Genomic DNA, 22,910 nt, shown 5'->3' on the forward strand with positions numbered 1-22,910 from the left:
TAAAAGGCAAAGAGGGGAACCATCTTCAGCAAACGCACAGAAAACCATGTTTGTCAAAGGCATGTCTTAATGTTATTTTGGGACTGGCTCGGATTCTCTGAATGTAAATAACTCGGTTAATTAAGTGGGTTTTTACTGAGAGTCTACAGAGGTTACTCTCTGGTAGGAGCATCACAGAATGTGTTGCTATGGCAACTGCGCCGTCCCCATGGCCTCCCTCTTAATTTCACCGAGAACAGCCCATCTATAACAGCATAAACAAGGGAGAAATCCTTCTCTTTAGTAGCCTCGGTGAACTGCCACACGGTGCTTCAGTTCCAGGGCGGGAGGCCAACCATCCCACATCTGAAGCCGCTGGGGTTGAGTCTTAAACATCATTTGGTGATCTTCTGGGGATGGGCTACCATGCCAGGGGTTTGGGCAATGGACAGATTTTGCCAGGCTTCAGAACAGAGGGGATTTGGTTTAAATCCAAAATTGATTCTTTTAATAGTTTAAATTTAAAACATGATTTCTAAAAATAATTACAGTGGTGCCCCGCACAACGAGCGATTCATTTAACGACGAATCCGCATAACGATCACAAAAGCGATCGCATAATGATGTTTTAAATGGGTAAACATTGCTTTGCGATGATCGGTAAGCATTTTGCTTACCGATTATCGCATAACGATGTTTAAAAAACAGCTGATCGGCGGTTCCAAAATGGCTGCCAGAAAAAAATGGCTGCCTGCAGCGTTTTTGTGCCGTTTCCTTGCTTACCGGGCTGTGAAAATGGAGGCCGCATGGAGGATTTTCGCTTTAAGGTGAGTTTTTTTCCCATAGGAACACATTAAATGGGTTTTAATGCGTTCCTATGGGGTTTTTTGCCCTGCATAGCGACGAATCCATATAGCGACTATTTTTTTGGAACGGATTATCGTCGCTATGCGGGGCACCACTGTACATGGTGTTTTTTTAAAAAAATCAGTTGTATCCACCCTGCTGCAAAACTCATCAGCTCTATTCAGCACAGCCAGTGGTAAGGGGTAGCTGAGGGTTAGGGACCTACAAGTGGACTACCTTGAGTTAAAAGGATAGAAAGCAGGTGCTGGGCAAAACAATTAATTGGGACATGCTTCCAGGCAGTGTGGGAAGTATGACATCCAGGCGTCCATGTCATGCAATCTGACTACTGGCAGCTTCTAATGGCCTTCCCCTCCATCTAACACAGTGGTTCCCAACCTTTGGTCCCCAGATGTTCATGGACTACATCTCCCAGAAGCCTCCACCATTAGCTGTGCTGGTCAGGACTTTGGGGAGTTGCAGTACAAGTACATCTGGGGAACTGAGCTTGGAAACAACTGCTCTAACACAGCAAGGTGAGGTGGGTTAGCCTTGTTCCCTTAAGCAATGACAGTGTGGACAATGGCAATGAGAGCTTCCTGAGAGGGAAACTGAATTATCAGGGTCTTAAAGGTCATTGTCTTTAACCCAATACAGATTTTTCAAGAACAAACCTTGCCAGACTAATCTGATCTCGTTTTTTGATTGGGTCACCTCCCTGGTAGACAGAGGGAATGCTGTAGACGTAGTATATCTTGATTTCAGCAAAGCTTTTAACAAAGTGCCTCATGATATTCTGATTAACAAGCTAACTAGCTGTGGGCTGGATAGACCAACTGTCAGGTAGATACACAATTAGCTACAGAATCATACTCAGAGGGGGATAATTAATGGGCCATTCTCTAACTGGGAATAGGTCACAAGTGGGGTACCCCCAAGGCTCAGTTCTGTGCCCAATGCTCTTCAAAATTTTATTAATGATTTGAATGAGGGAGGGCAGGGAATGCTTGTCAGATTTGCAGATGACACAAAATTGGGTGGAACAGCTAATACACTAGAACAGTGGTCCCCAACCTTAGGCTTCCAGATGTTCTTGAACTACAACTCCCAGAAGCCTTCACCACCATCTCTACTGGCAAAGATTTCTGAGAGTGGAAGATTTCTGAGAGTGGAGGCCCAAGGTTGGGGACCACTGCCCTAGAAGACAGAAACAACATTCAAAATGATCTGGATAGGCTGAAGAACTGGGCTGCAAACAACAGAATGAAATTCAACAGGGATAAGGGCAAAGTCCTGCACCTCGGAAAGAGAAACCAAATGCACAGTTACAAGATGGGGGATACCTGGCTCAGCAAAACTATGAGCGAGAAGGATCTTGGAATTGTTGTAGATCACAAGCTGAATATGAGGCGACCGTATTATATGGCTGTGTTCCCCAATCTTGGGCCTCCAGATGTTCTTAGACTACAACTCCCAGAAGCCTTCACCACCACCTCTGCTGGCCAGGATTTCTGGGAGTTGAAGTCCAAGAACATCTGGAGGCCCAAGGTTGGGGACCACTGTTATATGGGACAAAAAAGGCTAATGCTATTTTAGGCTGCATTAACAGAGGTATGGTTTCCACATCCTGAGAGGTGCTAGTTCCCCTGTACTCAACACTAGTCAAACCTCATCTTGAGCACTCAGTCCAGTTCTGGACGCCACACTTCAAGAAGGATGCCAACAAATGGGAACAAGTTCAGAGGAAGGCGACAAGGATGATCAGGGGGCTGGAAACCAAGCCTTATGAGGAAAGGCTGAAAGAACTGGACATGTTTAGCCTTGAGAAAAGAAGGCTGAGGGCTTATAATATAGCACTTCTCAAATATCTGAAAGGCTGTCCTACAGAGGAGGGGCAGGATCTGTTCTCGATCGTCCCGAGTGGAAGACACGCAACTATGAGCTCAAGTTAAAGGAAGCCAGATTTCAACTGAATATCAGGAAACACTTCTTAACTGTTAGAGGAGTACAACAATGGAACCCATGACCTCAGGAGGTGGTGAGTGTTCCAACACTGGAGGCTTTTGAGAGAAATTTAGGCAACCATCCGGCAAATATCCTTTGATTTGTATTCCTGCACTGAGCACGGGGCTGGACTTGATGGCCTTTTAGGCCCCTTCCAACTTCACTGTTCTATGATTCTACGATTGCCAGATGTGAAACGCTGCACTATCAATAACTTGTGCTGAAATACGGTCTCTGTTTTGAGGCCATGTATTAATGTATAAATATTTACCATGCAGTCCCCCTGTTATATCTGTGGAAGTATTTTAAAAGAAAGCTCATCATTAGTCTTTAAAGTACCACAATGTTTTTGTCTTCTTTAAATCCCCCCCCCAAAATGCAAACACAGAATAACATGGCCATCTCTTCTAAAACTCAAGATGTGAAGTGACTGATGCTTGAAGCAGATGTTAGCAGCTGTGCTTCCCCCAAACATACAAAACTTTTGCTTTTATTGTTTTTTGAAGGTGCATGGGACTTATTTTGCTCTTTTCAGTAACACATTATTTCCAAGTAGCTCTGAATGTGATAAAAGAGCCTACAAATATAATAAATGAAAAATAAACAAATAAAAATTCCTCAAATTGTCCCCCATGTTGCAAAAATACATAATCCTTAAGAAAACACGATCTATTGTTGCATGCATATTGAAAGATTTAAAAAATCTAATTTTCTCTTACTAGAAATTGATTGAATAATTATACACAATTTTTTTCTTGGGAACTCATGTCTAAAATACTGGAAGATACTACTTTAACAAGTAAAATGATATTGATATAAACATAATAGAAGCACTCATTTTGACTCCTTCTGTTTCAACAAAATGTCACCATATTTGGAAATAACTGGGAGAGAAATAAAACATCAGCCCAACTTCTGTGTATTACTTTGGAAGAATCCACATACTAAGTTATTTTGTCCTCTGTTTTCTGAGAGAAAATTCCCCATATATGGTTGTCATTTGGAACCAAAGTAAAGAAGCATAAAATGCTCATAACTTACAGGGAAATTAAAATCATTTAAATACACTAACAAACAAAAAGGAGCCTTCAAAAGCATTGATCCACTCATAATCACAATTCAAAGTACTACATATTATTGGTCGCAATTCTCTGAATGTTACTTGAAAAGGATTATAGAAATGTATTCTCGAAATGCTGGCTAGAATCCTATTGCTGAATTGGGCTTTCATAGCAGAAATGGTGTAAGCCTTTGTGATCAAGTGGTGCTAATGAAAAAGGAGACGACTGCATTCAGGTGCCAACTTAATGCAATTTCCCATACAGCAGTGTAAATTGGCAACAGGATCCTAGCCACTATTTGTCATTTATACCAAGCCTTCAAAGCTCAACACCAAACATCAAATATCTAATTCTTAACCTGTGTTCTCAACGTCCAGTTGAAGCAATGATTTTACGTCATCTCTGTAGCAGTAGGCATCCTTCAGTCTCGAAAGACTATGGTATCGTGCTCTGTATGGAGGACTTGGAACAGCGTCTAGTGTGGCTGAGGAGGCCAATTCGAGAGTGACAATCCCTTCCACACTGGAGACAAATCCAATCTGTCCCCTGTCCAGCTCCCTGGTTTTGCTTCCTTTGTGACTTCCTCTTTGCCTCAGCCTGCTGGACAAGGGTCTCTTCAAATTGGGAGAGGCCGTGATGTACTGCCTGCCTCCAGGCTGAACGATCAGATGTCAGAGTTTCCCATCTGTTGAGGTCTATTCCTAAGGCCTTCAGATCCCGCTTGCAGATATCCTTGTATCGCAGCTGTGGTCTCCCTCTGGGGCGATTTCCCTGCACTAATTCTCCATATAGGAGATCCTTTGGAATCCGACCATCAGCCATTCTCACAACGTGCCCAAGCCAGCGTAGACGTCGCTGTTTCAGTAATGTATGCATGCTGAAAATTCCAGCTCGTTCTAGGACTACTCTATTTGGAACTCTGTCCTGCCAGGAGATACCAAAAATCCGTCGTAGGCAACGCATATGGAAGGTGTTCAGCTTCCTCTCCTGCCGGGCACAAAGGGTCCAGGACTCGCTGCAGTACAGGAGTGTGCTCAGGACACAGGCTCTATAGACCTGGATCTTGGTATGTGTTGTCAGTTTCTTATTGAGCCATACTCTCTTTATGAGTCTAGAGAACATGGTGGCTGCTTTCCCAATGCGTTTATCCAGCTCGGCATCTAGAGAGAGGGTGTCAGAGATGGTTGAGCCGAGGTACACAAAGTCATGAACAACCTCCAATTCTTGTGTGGAGATGGTAATAGAGGGAGGTGAGTCCACACCCTGGCCCATGACTTGTGTTTTCTTCAGGCTGATTGTTAGTCCAAAGTCTTGGCAGGCCTTGCTGAAACGGTTCATGAGTTGTTGGAGGTCTTCAGCAGAGTGGGCAACAATGGCTGCATCGTCTGCAAAGAGGAAGTCCCTCATGCATTTCAGTTGGACTTTGGTCTTCGCTCTCAATCTAGAGAGATTAAAGAGCTTTCCATCTGATCTAGTCCGGAGATAGACACCTTCTGTTGCAGTTCCAAAGGCATGCTTCAGCATGACAGCAAAAAAGATCCCAAAAAGTGTTGGTGCGAGGACACAGCCCTGTTTCACTCCGCTTTGGATGTCAAAGGGATCTGATGTTGAGCCGTCAAAAACTACAGTGCCTTTCATTCCATCATGGAAGGACCTGATGATGTTAAGGAGACGAGGTGGACATCCAATCTTGGGAAGTATTTTGAAAAGGCCATCCCTGCTAACCAAGTCAAATGCTTTTGTAAGGTCTATGAAGGCCACTAAGAGTGGCTGTTGTTGTTCCCTGCATTTCTCCTGCAACTGTCGGAGGGAGAATACCATGTCAGTGGTGGATCTATTTGCTCGAAATCCACACTGTGATTCCGGATAGACTCTGTCTGCAAGTACCTGGAACCTCTTCAGCACAACACGGGCAAGCAGCTTCCCTACAACGCTAAGAAGAGAGATACCACGGTAGTTATTGCAGTCACCCCTGTCACCTTTGTTCTTGTACAACGTGACAATGTTTGCATCCTTCATGTCTTGTGGTACTCCACCTTCCCTCCAGCAGAGGCAAAAGATTTCATACAGTTCGGTGATGATGATCTCCTTACCGCATTTCAGCACTTCAACAGGGATGTTGTCCCTTCCAGGTGCCTTGCCAGAGGTGAGGGAATCCAAGGCCGCTTTTATTTCTGCTAGGGTTGGTTCGCTGTCCAGCTCTTCCAAGACAGGCAGGCACTCAATGTTATTTAATGCTTCTTCGGTTACTACATTCTTTCTGGAATATAGCTCGGAGTAGTGCTGCACCCAGCGTTCCATCTGCTGTGCTCGGTCCTGGATGATCACACCTGTAGTAGACTTCAAGGGAGCAGATTTCTTCTGTAATGGACCTAAGACCTGCTTGATACCATCATACATTCCTTTGATGTTACCTGTGTCCGCTGCTATCTGTATCTGAGAGCAAAGCTGAAGCCAATAGTCATTGGAGCATCTCCTGGCAGCCTGTTGGACTTGGCTACGAGCGGCTCGAAGAGCTTGCAGGTTGTACTCGCTAGGACAGGCTTTGTATGCTGCTAGAGCTCTTCTCTTATCCTCAATGGCTGGCCTTAACTCCTCCGAATGGGCTTCGAACCAGTCAGCCATCTTTCTGGTCTTCTTGCCGAAGGTGGACAAGGCGGTGTTGTAGACAGTGTTCTTGAAGTGTTCCCATCGTTCAGGTGCATTTACATTAGCTGGACCTGGAAGGGTTTCCTCGAGTGCTTGGGCAAATTCCTTCACTTTTCTTTGATCGCGAGTCTTGTTGATGTCAATACGTGGTCTTCCTTCCTTTTTCATGTGATACAATTTCTTTGTTCGCAGTTTTACTCTACTACACACCAGGGAGTGATCAGTATCGCAATCAGCACTCTGGTAGCTGCGTGTGATCGTAACACTAGGAAGGCTAGAACGTCTAGTGAGGATCAAATCGAGCTGATGCCAATGCTTGGATCTTGCATCCAAGATCCAAGATCCATCTCTGTAAGTATCTTCAAAAATTGTGTTTGCTGTTGATTTGATTGTAAGCTAGCTTCACTCAAACTGTATTCTAATGTTGTGGTGCTAAGAAGTAATGGGTTTAAATTAGAGGAGGAAGGTTATGTTGTTGCTGTTTAGTCGTTAAGTCGTGTCCGACTCTTCCTGACCCCATGGACCAGAGCACGCCAGGCCTTCCTGTCTTCCACTGCCTCCCGGAGTTGGGTCAAATTCATATTGGTAGCTTCCATGACACTATCCATCCATCTCATCCTCTGTAGTCTCCTTCTCATCTTGCCTTCACACTTTCCCAACTTCAGGGTCTTTTCCAGGGAGTCTTCTCTTCTCATGAGATGGCCAAAGTCTTGGAGCCTCAGCTTCAGGATCTGTCCTTCCAGTGAGGAAGGTTACAGGACAGCAGATTTTAGGAGTAAGCTCCAACCGGCAATTTTAATTTGACAGTGGAATGGAACAATAAATACGCATATGGTACTAACTGCCAGTTACTCCTTTGTAAAGTGGAATAACCGCTTCCACAGCTGTTTCAGCTGCCCTGAGTCTGTTGAAGTCAAGTTTATGACTCTAGCAGAGCCTAGACCAGTGATGGCAAACCTTTTTGAGCCCAAGTGCCCCAACTGAAAACAATAACAACCCAGCAGGTGGCGGGCGGCAGCAGAAGCGAAAGTGGCGGCAGAAGGAGGAATTCCAGGCACAGAGGTGCCTCCAGCCCCCAATCTGGATTCACTTCCCATCATACTCAACCCTGCCAGTGTCTATAGCTTGGCCAGCCCACTGCCACCAGGGCCAGCTGCTCCGGATCCTGGCCCGCCACCTGTTGTGGCACTAGCCCCGTGGCTGCAGCCGCCTCCTAAGGTCTGGCTGCCGGGGGTAGCGATCTAGCGACTTATGGCTCGCGTACCCACAGAGAGGGCTCTGCGTGCCAGCTGTTGCATGCATGCCGTAGGTTCGCCATCGCTGGCCTAGACCAACAGAATACAGTACAACAGAATACAGTAGAATACAATCAACAGGGTTTTGAAACATAAGCATGCCTTCAAGAACAAAGAAAGCCTGACCTTCAATCAACAACATGAGTCTATTCCAACCGAGGCATCAAGTTGGGACTGACGCCCACCAGTCTGTTCCTGACAGCCATCCATAGAATTATAGAATCGTGAAGTTGGAAGGGGCCTCTTAAGGCCATCCAGTCCAACCCCCTGCTCAAGGCAGGAATACAAATCAAAGCAGATCTGCCAGGCGGTGGTCTAAGTTTCTCTTGAAGGCCTCCAGTGTCGGAGCACTCGCCAACTCCCGAGGTCACCGGTTCCATTATCGTACTGCTCTAACAGTTAGGAAGTTTTCCCTGATACTCAAATTAAACCTGGCTCCCTATAACGTGAGCCCATTGCTGAGTGTCCTGCACTCTGATGGAGAACAGATCCTGCCCCTCCTCTGGATGACAGCCTTTCCAAACACCATATCATCCCTCTGACTTCTTTTTTTAAGGCTAAACATGTCTGATTCTTTCAGTCTTTCCTCATAAGGCCACAATGCAGGACACTGTTACATACCTGTATTTCCTGAGTAACACTTCAGTAAAAGCTCTCGACAGCTGCAGTTCCCTGTCATTCTGTATTTTGAATGAACACAGAAAGCTTTTAAGCCTTTGTATCCAGACACAAAGATTGCCAACACCCACTAATCTAATGGTACCCCAGCCCTCTCTAGGCAAACAAAAAGGATAAGTGAAACTGTGATTTCACAGAACTGGTGTACAGAACGGTCGCAACATCTTGCGCGGCCATGTTGTTTTCTGGATTCTAGGAACTGTATTATGAACAGGTTATGAGCTAGACGCCTCCCTTCCTTTCCCGCAGCACAAAGAGCAACAGCCTTTCACCTCCGAACCTGCCCAAGATCCTGGATGGAGAGAGATCTCCATAAACAAAAACATACTGTATTTTTCCGTGTATAAGACCATATTTGCCCATGCAGAGCTAATTGGTTGATTAACGGGGCTTTATCCAACAGATTCACATAAGAGTGCACATCACAATATACTGTATTTTTCTGTGTATAAGACGCCCCCATGTATAAGATGCCCTCCACTTTTCTAATCCAAAATTAAGAAATCTAAGTGGGGCTTGGCAAGTGTAGGGGGAAAGGGATCAAAGCGCTGCAGGATCACTTTGATCCCTGCTTTCCCCTCCATTTGCCTTTGTTCTCTCCTCAGCTTACTTCCGTGTATAAAACAACCCTCAATTTTTAGTCTAAAGATTTTAGACAAAAGTATAGTCTTATACACGGAAAAATACAGTATATCTCTTCAACTCTAGAAGCAGATCTAATGTGGCATTTGGAAGTGATCAAACACAGAAGTCTCAGCAACATGACGTCTGCTAGTATTTGCTCCGATTTCCTCTCCAAGAGTTGAATAAGATACTTTGAAGACACAGACTATGGACATTTCTCAGATATCCCCAGGAGCATGTTCAGAATAATACACAGTCCTCATGCTCTGACATGCCATGCTTTGTTGCTTTAATGAGATCTATTGTTGCACTGAGTTGATTTTGTTATGTACTACAGGAATTCATAGAATCAGAAAAGTGAAGTTGGAAGGGGCCTACAAAGGCCATCCAGTCCAACCTCCTGCTCAAGGCAGGAATACAATCAAAGCATATCTGCCAGGTGATTCTCTAAGTTTTTCTTGAATGCCTCCAATATTGGAGCACTCACCAACTCCTGAGGTCACTGGTTCCATTGTTGTACTGCTCTAACATGTAGGAAGATTTTTCCTGATATTCAGCCTAAATCTGAATTTAGGCTGAATCTGAGCCCACTTGTTGCGTGTCCTGCACTCTGGGATGATCGAGAGCAGATCCTGCCCCTCCTCTGTAGGACAGCTTTTTTAGAATTTGAAAAGTGCTATCCTATCACCCCTCAGTCTTCTTAGAGCAGAGTAGAAATGTTTGAAAACAAACAAACAAACCTTCCACCTAACTGTGAAATTAGTAGGCACCAGACACAGAAGAACTAACCCTCCATCATGCCTGGATCTATAGCCAGGTGGGACCCACCCATGCCTTCAACTACAGTGGTGCCTCGCTTAACGATGTTAATTCGTTCCAGCGAAATCGCTGTAGAGCGAAAACGTCGTAAAGCGAAATAAAAAGCCCATTGAAACGCATTGAAAACCGTTCAATGCATTCCAATGGGCTGAATAACTCGCCGTCCAGCGAAGATCCTTCATGGGGCAGCCATTTTCGCTGCCTGTAAAGCGAGGAATCCATCCAAAAACACAGCAGGGAGCCATTTTGAGCAGCCAACGGCTATTTTGAAAACTCGACAATCAGCTGTTTTGATCATCGTAATGCGAAGAATTGGTTCCCGAACCAGGGAACCGATTGTCGGGAAGCGAAAAAAGCCCATTAACACATCATTTTGCGATCACAATTGCGATCGCAAAAACATCGTAGTGAAGCGGATTTGTCGTTATACGGGGTAATCATTAAGCAGGGCACGACTGTATCAAACTTTCACTTTTTCTTTTGCTATTGCCATGGAGGGAGAAGTGGCCACTAGAGATGGGCACAAACCAATTCACCCCAGTTCGTCAAGGCGGGCAGCACAGGTGCTGATGCACCCCTCTCCGGCCTCCTTTGGCTCAAACAGCCCCTCACCAGGCACGGCGTCCTAGTTTCCTGCACCTCCTCAACTGATCTTCCAGTCCCGGCAAGAGCTCAGTCTTCTCTGCTCTCCCTCCTTCTTGGCTGATCTCGCACTCAGAGAAAAGAACGGGGCAGAGAAGTCTATGTTTCTCGCTCATGACTGGGAGATTAGCCAAGGAAGAGGGGGGGAAATGGGTCTGGTGAGTGGCTGACCGGTTGACGGGGGGACGGACAAACCAGCGCAAATTGAACCAGGTTGTGTTCATCTGTAGTGTCCCACCGCTCCAGGGCATTTGAATCCATTTCCATGACCTGCCGAAATTTTGTAATTCTGATTACCAAATGCTCCACATTGCTTTTTTTCCTTCTGCATCTCCATCTTTATTCCTTCTCTGTCTTGCCTTTCAGACTGTCAGCCCATCTCCAGGGGCCGTGTCCTTTCTGATACCTGCAAGCCACTCCGAGAGCTTTTTGGGCAGAAGAGCAGGAGAAAACTGTGGCAAATATATATATTAAAATGGAGGATTAGTGCTTCGCCCAAACTTGGTGCCATTCAGCGGTTGTTCCAGTCTCCTCCTCCTTCCCCGCTTAAGAAGCAGACGGAGCTGAGATGAAATTTATGCCCGAGAAACTAGGCCTTTAGCGGTTCTCTTTTCATAAAAGTTTTGCCATTTCTTGTAGCTGTCCCCACGCAATTTCATCCTCCTTACAGGAGACCTTTTGTCAGTTTATCAGGCATGTGACACAGGCCATGGGCTGACTATATATATTTTTTTCTCAATGGTCTATAAATATCTCTTCAAAGACCCATCCAAACATCCTCTGACGCCTGTCAAAGTTTATCTCCCCATGACCCACAGCTCCAGCTGATATCAATAGCACTCCTGTGACGCTCATGAGGAAGGTGTTATCAACTGGTTCGGAGCAGGACAGAGAGCATGAGATGTTGTCAGGACTAAGAGCAGAGAACTGGAGGCAACTGAGTCTATAAAAAGAGTGCCAAATTGTATTTTTAAACTCCTTCCAAAAGAAAGCCCCAAAGACACATATCTGGTTCTGCGTTTGATCTATAATCATGTGCCATCAACTCAATTCTGACATATAGCCACACTTTTCACGGTTTTTCCAGATAGAGAATACTCAGAGGCAGTACCCCACTCCCTTCTTCTGGAGACCCCACGGGACTGCTGTGCAGCTTGCTCAAGGCCACCCAGGCTGGCTCTTCTCCCTGGAGGTCCAAGAGGGGGAATCGAACTCCCAACCTTTGGCTCTGCAGCCAGAGACCAAAATCACTGAGCTATCCAGCCAGATAGGCCATCTATAGTTCAGACAATAAAATGTTCAGCCCAGAAACTCACCTCCATGGCCTCCAATATGCTTCCAAGTTCAACTGAAGATGTTCAGGTTGATTTTAGAAGCTCTAAATGGCTTAGGGCCCAAACAGCGATCACTCTGTTTAGCAATGAAATCACTTTGCAACGCATTTTTTGCGATGTTCCCTATGGGGGAATTTCGCTTTGCAATGATCAGTTCCCTGCTTCGGGAACCAAGCATCACAAAGCGACGATTTTCCAACAGCTGATCGACGGTTTCAAAATGGCCGCCGGGTAAACAAAATAGCCGCCCGCTGTTTGCTGGGACAGATTCCTCGCTCTACAGCCACCAAAAATGGCCGCACTATGGAGGATCTTCGCTGAACGGTGAGTTTCCAGCCCACAGGAACACATTGAAGGGGTTTCAATGTGTTTCTATGGGCTTTTTTATTTCGCATTGCGACGTTTTCATTCTGCAGCGATTTTTGCGGAACGAATTAACGTCGCAATGCGAGGCACCACTGTAACTATAAGACCAATCACCCATCTATGTGCCTGTCCTGAATCTGAGATCCTGAATGGAGATATTGTTGTGTGCGCCTCCCCACATCGTGAGAGGCTAGGTTGAGGAATATACAAAACAAGGCTTCACCTGTAGCATTACTTCAGTGCAAAGTTCCCTCCTGAGGGAAGTGAGACTGTTTCCACCTCTAATTTGTTTCCAACAGCCAGCTTAAAAAAAAAAACATGTTGTTTCCTGGGTTGGTTTCTAAACTGGCTTTCAGAGAATGCTTCGGAACAGCTTCTAAAGACTGGTTTCAATCTGTTCTTTAAGCAATTTTCCATTCTGCCTACTGCAAATTTCTTTGAGAGTCCTGGTGGACTGAAAGTTGGTTAAACAAATATTTCTAATGAATAAATAAATACAATGAATATTTCTTTTGGAATTCTAAAAGAACAGCCCCTGCCAGAACGACAAGTGGGCAGAGTGGCACCTTGTCCTGGAAAGAAACAATATATTTTTAAAGCTCTGCAGTAAAGTCTAAAGGGAAAAAGCAAACAACAACAATAATAACACTTGTTTCTAGCACCCAAATTCAGAAGCTCAACTCAGAAGGGAGAAAGGAGCTTGACAGGGTTGGGAGAGTATGTTGTTATCCTTGCTAATTAAAAAATCCCAGTATCTGAACTTTGTGGCCTCGGGTTATATTTTCACACTGAGTACCAGACTGGTGTTACTCCTAATGTGTGAACTTGGAAGGGAGAATCACAGTTCAAGTCTCTCTAAAACTGCAAAGGCTTCTCACGTGAAGCAACTTACAATCCAGTACAGTGGTGCCTCGCTAGACGATGATAATCTGTTCCACTGAAATCGCTGTTCAGCGAAACCATTGTCTAGCGAAAAGCATTTTCCCCATTGGATTGCATTGAAGCCTGTTTAATGCGTTCCAATGGGGAAGGATCGTCGTTATCTAACAAAGATCGGCCATAAGAAAGCCGCTTTGCGAACTGCCAATCAGCTGTTTAAATCGCTGTCTTACGAAGCTTAAGTCCTGAAAACATACATTTTGCGAGCACGGAGGGAGCTGTCAAAATCGTCTAGCGAAAACTGGTTTGCGAAGCAGAGAGCAATCATTGTCCAGCTAAATTCCCCCATAGGAATCACTGTTTTGCGAGTCGCTGTAGCGATCGCAAAAAGTCAACGTCTAGCGAAAAAACTGTCATGCAGGGTAACTGTCTAGCAAGGCACCACTGTATTACCTATCCTTTAGCAATAAATACCTGTGTCTCTTCACTATCTTAGCTGGGGCTCTTTCCTAGCATTGCTACCTGAGAGCTTTCAAGTGGAGGTTAAGGAAGATTGTGTGTATGTGTGTGTGTACTGAACCTTGGGCAAAGCACTCCCTTTTAGATTAACATATTTTGCAGGGTTGTTGTGCAAACTTTGAGTGTTGCAAACTCTGGAAAGGGCCATGGAAGTTCTAACACTTGGTACGGTAGCTAATGCAAACCAAATAGGAATATTATAAAGGGCCCATTGACAGAAACCAGCCGATTACTTGTCGGATACGATGCAGACCTGAACGATTTAGGGCCTGAAATTCACGCATATGACCTGAAATTGCAGTTAAGTGAGGCAGCCTGCGCGTACACAAAACACACACACAAACTCATCAGCCAGAAGAACACCGAGACAGATATGGACACCCAGCTCAAGAACAGGAAAGGCATGTTAGCTTAGACTAGAACCATATCTGGAACTTACCTGCTGCTGGCTCTGTTCCTCGAGATTCAGCTTGACTTCGAGAGATTGCCGCGCTTCCAGGAAGGCTTTGCGGTGCTTCCGGTCTGCCATGTAGTAGGACATGATGCCCACACAGATGGTACACAGGTAGATGGCCACATTGGACAAGATCTTGAAAGGGAGAAGGGGGGAGGGGGAAAACGAGGTTCATCAGTCTACAGAAGTCGGAAAGCAAAGAAGACACGGGATCGTAAACCTATTTCCTCATCCATGTGAGAGGTCCCACCGAACACTGACAGAACTGGAAAAGCCACTTTTCCGGTGATCATGATAGGCTGAATCCGTCCATCACTGAATCATACTAGGAGAAGGTTGTGGGTCCCATCTGAACAGACATCACAAAATGATGGGCCATCAACATTTCATTTTGGTTTGGTTTGGCTATTACAGTGGTGCCTCGCTAGATGATGATAATCCGTTCCACTGAAATCGCTGTTTAGCGAAATCATCGTCTCGCGAAAAGCATTTCTCCCATTGGAATGCATTGAAACCTGTTCAATGCATTCCAATGGGGAAAAATCGTTGTTGTCTAACGAAGATCGGCCATAAGAAAGCCGCTTTGCGAACCGCCAATCAGCTGTTTAAATAGCTGTCTTGCGAAGCTTAGGTCCCGAAAACACCCGTTTTGCGAGCACGGAGGGAGCTGTCAAAATCGTCATTTAGCGAAAATTGGTTTGCAAAGCAGGGACCAAACATTGTCCAGGGAAATTCCCCCATAGGAATAACTGTTTTGCGAATCGCTATAGTGATTGCAAAAAGTCAATGTCTAACGAAAAAACTGTCATGCGGGGTAACTGTCTAGCGAGGCACCACTGTATTGCCAATGGCCCAGAGCAGTGCTTCGGCACTAACGGAGAGTGCGACACAAATTTAAGTAATAAATAAGAATAAAAAAATACATTTGTCAGTTTCTCAGTGAGGAATGGCTTCAGCTGGCTGTGATTCTCTCTCCTTATGAGGAACTCTTCCAGACTTACTCTATTATTACCACCCCACAGTGGTGGGCGATGTGAGGCCTGCCAGCTGCATGCAATTCCTAGGAGTATTTCTGCACACCCTCCACAGGTGCCTCTGTAGAAAAAAGTGGGGCATTTTAAAACAAAAAAAGGAAATGAAGGTTCTGCCCCCTAAAAGCCTTCAGGAATGGCCTGGGAATTCCCTCACACCAAAACAAAGCAAAACTGGAAGTATTCTTTCTGGAATTGCCTGTTTACTTGTTTATTTTGGATGGCCAAACGCAGAGACTAGTGGGCTATGTATGATGTCCAGAGAGAGGTTCAAATCTGACCACAGCTCACCCATCTCTGCCATGTTGTCAGGGCAAAAAGGGCACTGATTCTGTAAAGAAGTGGCTGAATGCTGGCTAGCTCAGCGCTTTAGGCATCTGGCTGTAGGGCCACAGGCCAGGGGTTCGATTCCCCCACTGTGCTTCCTTGATAGTAGTTGGACTCAATGAACCAGAGGGTCCGTCCCAGTTCTAAGATTGTGACTGAAATGAGGAGGATATGCTGAATAAGGTCTCCACCCCGACAGACACATTTAGTGAAGAAGCAAGAGAGGGATTGCTCCCACACTGCAAAATTCCCTCCCAAAGGAGACCAGACTGAACCCATCCCTGCTGGCCTGTCACCAACAGGCAAAAATTCATTCTGTTTCGGCAAGCAATTGACTGGAGGCTGGAAAAGGAGCTGTGGATTGAACGGGGCTACACATTTATTAACACGTTTTCAACCTTTGTTTTAATTCAACAGTGCTTTAAGATCATTCAACGGTCCTTGAGCGTTACGACTCTTTCATCCGGTTTTATTGGCACTGTTTTTTATTCCGTTTCTGAGAGAAAAGGGGTATAAAAGGCAACGAAATCTTGAAAGGGGCTGTAGGGGGTGAGGGTTTGGGTGGAATGTAATAAATCCAGATGTGAGTGCCAATTATCAAGCTGCCTTAATCAGGGTCACCCAGGCCACTCTTTTTAACAAATGGCAGCAAACAGATATACAAAAGTAAGCCTTGAGGAAGAACTTAAGAAGAAAAGGACCAGAATGGGTAGATCATGCTGGCTGTGGAATTCTGGGAGATGTAGTCAAGAAAAAGTAGGATTTCACATCTCTGAGAGAGAGGCAGCTTGGAAGAATATACTGTATAGAACAAAGTCATTTCCAAACACGGGGAGCAGCCCGGGCCTGATTTAGAGACAAGGAAGAAGGAGACATGGGCCTCAGAAAGACAGAGAGAGAGAAAAATCTTAAGTACAAGGAAGGAAGGAAGGAAGGAAGGAAGGAAGGAAGGAAGGAAGGAAGGAAGGAAGGAAGGAAGGAAGGAAGGAAGGAAGGAAGGAAGGAAGGAAGGAAGGAAGGAAGGAAGGAAGGAAGGAAGGAGCTGATGGATGGAGCTGATGGATGGATGGAAGGAAGGAAGGAAGGAGCTGATGAAGGAAGGAAGGAAGGAAGGAAGGAAGGAAGGAAGGAAGGAAGGAAGGAAGGAAGGAAGGAAGGAAGGAAGGAAGGAAGGAAGGAAGGAAGGATGGATGGATGGATGGATGGATGGATGGATGGATGGATGGAAGGAAGGAGCTGATGAAGGAAGGAAGGAAGGAAGGAAGGAAGGAAGGAAGGAAGGAAGGAAGGAAGGAAGGAAGGAAGGAAGGAAGGAAGGAAGGAAGGAAGGAAGGAAGGAAGGAAGGAAGGAAGGAAGGAAGGAGCTGATGATGGAAGGAAGGAGCTGATGATGGAAGGAAGGAAGGAAGGAAGGAAGGAAGGAAGGAAGGAAGGAAGGAAGGAAGGAAGGAAGGAAGGAAGGAAGGAAGGAAGGAAGGAAGGAAGGAAGGAAATGAGCAAATGAATAAACGAGACTGATCTTCATTTCGATACTTTCTTCTGCCAGGCTCCTGTCAAGAACACAGAGATTAGATTCAGAAATAATGAGCCAAGATACACAACAAGCCTTTTAGCTTGCCATGTCAAGCAGGAACCTTCCAAAAATTAATTCATCAGAGATATTATAAAGAACATTAAGTTCTCCCTCGAGCAGAACCAAACAAAGGAACGAGGGTTTCGGACTGGGATTACCGACTGTCCAACTGGGATTTTCTGGCTGTTCTAGCCGGTTCTTGGGCCATCCACAGCTGCTTGATCTGTAGCAGGTAAAGTTTGCACAGAGGTAAACACAGGGACCGCCAGATGCTGACAGAGTGCAACCAGCAAAAGCAGGACTGATCCATGCAATGTAAGCGTATTTTCACTGTCAGTGTCTCCATTTCAATGGCTAGTCTTCTCAGATACCTCTGCTCCTGTCATGTCATTAAAACTTGTTGCCATGTTTTGGAAAAGTAAAGCAGCCAACCTTGTCAGGCCTCTAAGCATCTGAGTGTCAAGGGGCAGGAAGGCATCTGGGGAGGACGTTTTTTCCACAAGGAGCTGGCATTCATCTCCACTGCACACACACACACACCCGGGCCAATACTTTCCCGCAGACCGCAGAGGAAGGCGTCTTCTAGAAGATAACCTCGTTTGAAAGATTTCATTTATGGGGCAAAAGAACCAACGGGACCTAACTGGCCTGTTGCAGTTCCCTGTACCTCACCTCCACGTTTGGCTTCCAGGGCTCCCCAAATGTTCTGAAGTGGACCCTGAACTTGGAAAAGTGTCAGTAGTTATGGGAGGCAGGAGGACCTCAGCGCCCCGATTCCATCCACCCCCAAAGTGTCTGCTTCTCTGCTTGAATGACTAAATTAAAACGGTGGTGGTATAATGCTCTCCTGGGCAGAAAGACGAACAAGTGGGTCCTAGATCAAATCAAGCCTGAACTATCTCTGGAGGCAAAAATGATGAAATTCACAATATCCTACTTTGGGCACCTCCTGAGAAGGCAGCATTCTTTTGGAAAAGGCCGTCATCCTGGGAAAGGTGGAAGGCAGCAGGAAGAGAGGAAGACCCAAGATGAGATGGATTGATTCCGTACAGGAAGTGACATCCTTGACTTTACAAGATCCGAGCAAGGCTGTTGAGGACATGACATTTTGGCCATGGCTGATTCACAGGGTCACTATAATTCTGAGGCAACTTGATCGTACAAAACAACAATGGGGGGGGGGGTTTAAGATGCCTTAAATTTCGCAGATAGCTGCCAAAGGTTGTGTTTTTCTAACTGTCTACGGCTTTGAGAAGCAATTTTCCATTTTAATTCAAGCCCATCTTCTCTGGGGTTGCTAAGAGACGATAAACAGAACAGAGCATTTATCTTTCAGACAGCGCACCATTTGAATGATAGCTTGAAGAGGAAAAGGAAGAAAATTATCTATGTGCCAGACTCCATCTCTCTAAGGCACGACAACCATTGCCAGCAAAATCCAAGAGTTGCCAAAGACCAAAAACTAGAAGACCAGACCATTGGGGGCGGTCGTATCCATTTTAGGGTGCAGTCCTTTCACTCTGTTGGACCCCAAAAGTTCAATCCATCCTTCTGCGGTATGCTAGGCACGGACGGGGTTTTTACTTTGCTATTAACCCCCAGCCTCTTCCTGGTCTGTTGGGCTACATAGCAAAAGACGGATGGGAAACCTTGGGTTTTTGAACTACAGCACCCAAAAATCTCTACGGCGGCGAAGTGGCCTTGCTGGGAATGACAGCCCAATGTACATGTGCCTTGCCCCTTTCTGCTCTGTACGTTGCACCCAGTGGAATCTACTGAATCCAATGAGCAGGGAGCATGCCCTGGGTTTCAGTCCAAACTTGAAAGAAGCCATCCAAAATGCTGCATTTATTTGGGGGATTGGACTCACCCACTTTGGACCGCTCCTGTAAAGCACAGAAAAAAGATCCACAGCAAATCTGTCATCCCCACAGGAGTGTCAGTGGCTTTTCGCTGGATCCAGGACCCATCCGAAACCATTCACTACCCACCTTTTTAAAAACTCTGTCCACAGATTTTGTGTTTTTTTTAAAAATTGTTGTTGTTGTTGTTGTTGTTGTTGTTGTTGTTGTTGTTGTTGTTGTTGTTGTTGTTGTTGTTGTTGTTGTTGTTGTTGTTGTTGTTTTTGCATGTTTGCCTGACTACGGCCTCCAGGATTTCCCTAACAGATTAGCAAAGGAAAACTTTATTTCAGACTTTCTAGTCGCGCTACTGCTGTGTTCAGTCACTTCTTGTGCCTTTCAGTGACTATGACCATACTTTGTCGAGTCAGAGCAAGTTCACATCCAGACCAGCATCTGGTCTCTCTGCCCCCAGGCCCGCTCAGATAGCCAGGTGGCCACATGAAAAAAAAAGAAGACTGGGCTCCTGTCCACCTAAGAACTGTGTGTCAGAGGAAACTGGACAAAGCATAACATATACAACCAGTACCTCTTCCGTACGATGACTACTACCGCTCTTCCTTTTTTCTGCATGACTACCTCTGTCAGATGCCTCTATGAAACCCAATCCTCCTTTAAATTCACCTACACTAGGGGTCATTATCCCATCTCCGCATCATCCTCTCTTCCTCCCCCTCTTCCTTTTTTAGATTTTAAGGAAGCGCATGACCATTTACGCGAATGTTCGCCCGTGGCAAAGCCCTTCGGTTCACACCCCAGAGCTCTAGGGGAAATAGCTATTAACGATTCCAAACCGCCGCAGAAACATGGGAAATAAACATAAATAATAAACGACCATGGAAACGATGGGGGAAGGCTTGACCGGTTGAATTTCTGCCTTGTGCATCATGGAACTGCGGAGCAGCGTGAGAAACCACCGAGGTTTAAGACCTGAAGACAGAGGGAGATCCCGTTCAACAACTTTAAAAGCGTTAGCCCATAACAATGGGGAAACCCACCTCTGGTGCACTGGTGACTTGCTATTTTTAAAGGCCTTTGGGTTGTCATGACAACCAACCCAATTCTGAAGCACTGAAGATGAGCTGGCTTCCATGGCAGCATTTAAAACCAAGTCATAACAGCTACTGCCGCTCTGGAAAGAATGCACACACACACACACACACCTCTCCCTATCTGAAGATGATTAAGTACTGTATTCTGGGAAAAGGGAAGGATTTTAAATATACGTCAGTATTCACCCAAAAGGAAATCTATTTGGCTTCCAGGCTTCTCCCTCAACTCTGCCCCACTCGAAACAATCGCTTCTCCTCTGAACAGAAATGCAGGGATGGTGAAGGTTGCATCGGTTGAATTTCTGCCCGTTCTGTGACTTGCATGAAATGCACAGAGACCCTGGAAGGAGAGAAGGGCTGGCTAACCTTGTCAGCCTCCATCTTTTAGCAGATTGCTGCAGATCCGACCCTTCAAAGTTTTTCATGAAAGGGTGCAGAAGAAGAGCTAAGTTTCAAAGCCCGCCTCAGGAGCTGGTGAGCATCCTTTCGCTGGAATTATTTTAGCCAGCGGTCAGAAAAAGTTACTTCTCTGGACTAAAAAAAAATAAACACCCAGCCATGGAGTGCATGGGAAGTGGCCATACCGCCATACCTCTCCAAAGGGGAAAAGCACCAGCAAACGTGGAAGAGACAGAAGATAAAGAGTTTTTTTCTGATGCTGTCAGGGCCTTAATGGGGAACAACTAACCCCAAACAGCAAGAGACAGGTGGCGATGATGGGAGCCCACCTCAGCCTCTGAGCTACCGCCCAGAAAAAGAGAGAGTATAGATGCCTCTGCTAAAGGGATTCTGGATGTTATGATTCCAAAGAGTAGCTTTTCAAACCTACGATGTAAGAAAATTCATAGGCCTGCCAGAGACTCATACTAGCCGTGAGAGATTCCCAGCCCTGCCTCCTCAGGGAGGAGAGCCAGTGCCCCAGCTTCCTTGATCTGCTTTCTCTGGGTGCTGCCTCTTGAGTGGGCACCCAACAGAGGAGGCAGGGAACAAGGTAACAGAGGAGTGCTACTGAGGTCCCATCCTGTTTACGGGCTTTCCCGAGGCATCCATCTGTCCCATGGTTGGAAACAGGCTGCCGGCCTGAATATGCTTTTGGCTTTCTTTTGATCCGGAAAGGCTATTTGTAGGAACTTAGTGCTGTCTTTATACTCTAAGGGGAAACAACCAAATGATAACCTTGATTTTTTTGGGGGGGGGAGGAGGAGGGAGAGGGTGAAGGGCCTTGAGGCCGGAGTTAAGAATAGCCAAGATCATTAAGCTGCCTTGTGCTTCAAAGCACAGAACCAGCCAAGATCGTGAAGTTCAGCATATGGAAAAAAAACACTAATAACAATAATTAATCAATTAAACATGAGCAGATGATATTCACAAGATAGCTGGCTGAAAGGAGTCACAGATGCTATTTTTAACATGGCACTTTAATGTTATTCCTACACAGTTTAAAAGACGAAAGGGCCTCCATCGTTGGAATGGCCAGAAAAAAGGGATAATATAAGACTTTCCTCTCTCCATTCGTATGTTTACACTTCTCATTATGGGATGCTTATGAAGAGAGGTTCTGATTCATGATCTTAAAGATTAAGAATGGGAGCCAGTGTGAGGGTCAAGCAGTCATCGTGCCACCTCAGAGCCCCTTGTTCAAGTCCACACTAAAATCACTAAAATCACTGGGTAGCTTTGGGTGAGCTACTGAGAGCCTGTACAACAAACCTTGCAGGATTCCTGTAAGAACAACGAGCAGTTGTTTCTTCCTCTGTGACAGTTCCCATCACCTGTCGTGGCACGCATCCGACACACCATGAACAAGCGCGGATACCTCTAAGTGCCAAAACCTAGTAAAGGTAAAGGTTCCCCTTGACATTGAGTCCAGTCGTGTCCGACTCTAAGGGCTTGGTGTTCATCCCCGTCTCCAAGCCGTAGAGCCAGCGTTAGTCCGTAGATGGTTTCTGTCGTCACGTGGCCAGCGCGACTAGACACAGAACGCCATGACCTTCCCACCGAGGTTATCTAAAATTCCACCACAGCCAAGTAAGAGGTTCAGGAAATCACAACGTTTGGAGAAGAACCAAAATAAGCAAAAAATGGTAGAGAAAAATATATGAAGGCAATCATTCCCCCAACACAAGTAATCCGTTAAGAATTCAGAGCAAACAAAATATTGATTTGTTTTAAAAGGTTTGGGTAGAAAACAGGCCATGGGGTGAAACGGAGTATCGCAGAAATGGGCATGTCTGGCTAGAATGACCACAACATTGAGAGGCTCAACACGTAGCCCCTCCCTTTCAAAACATGGTCTGTGCATGGACACTAGGTGTTATCCCCGAATTCTGAGCTCAGCAACGGGCCAGATGACGGTGAACAAAATTGAATGAAACTCGGAGGTGTGGCATACAAAGTGGATTCAGCCTGTTCTGGAAAGTGCTGCGCGACCTTTGAAGGATCAGGTTGAGAGTCCAGGTGTCCCTCCTTGATTCTGCATGACCTCTGAACTCCCAGGTAGCAGCAATGGCAAACACTCCTTCTGCACAACTCCTTCTAAGGCACCCAGAGTTGACCTTGTTTGGCAACCATCAGCCACACCTTATTTACATTGTGGCTTGACTTCTACAATGCACTTGACGTGGGACCACCCTTGAATGGTACACAGACGTTCCAGTTGGTGCAAAATCTGGCAGCTTGACTGCTAAAAGGCACACAATATTTAGACCATACTACTTCACGCTGGCCACGTGACCACGGAAACTGTCATCGGACAAACGCTGGCTCTATGGCTTGGAAACAGGGATGAGCACCGCGCCCTACAGTCGGACACGGCCGGACTAAATGTCAAGGGGAACCTTTACCTGACTTCATTACTGAAAGGCCTGCTGCTAGTTG

At 45.8% G+C, this 22,910-nt stretch overlaps 1 protein-coding gene across 1 annotated transcript in view; it reads right to left on the minus strand.

Annotated features, from left to right (window-relative positions):
- The window catches only part of ADCY3 (adenylate cyclase 3), a 110,904-nt gene that overhangs the window by 69,455 nt on the left and 18,539 nt on the right, over window positions 1–22,910 (minus strand). Inside the window, exon 3 of the mRNA XM_020813356.3 lies at window positions 14,135–14,284. Within this exon, the coding sequence (XP_020669015.3) occupies window positions 14,135–14,284 (150 nt within the window). The remainder of the gene's footprint in view (window positions 1–14,134; window positions 14,285–22,910) is intronic.

The sequence above is a fragment of the Pogona vitticeps genome, chromosome 1 (genome assembly GCF_051106095.1).
Source record: "Pogona vitticeps strain Pit_001003342236 chromosome 1, PviZW2.1, whole genome shotgun sequence".
Classification (NCBI taxonomy): domain Eukaryota; kingdom Metazoa; phylum Chordata; class Lepidosauria; order Squamata; family Agamidae; genus Pogona; species Pogona vitticeps.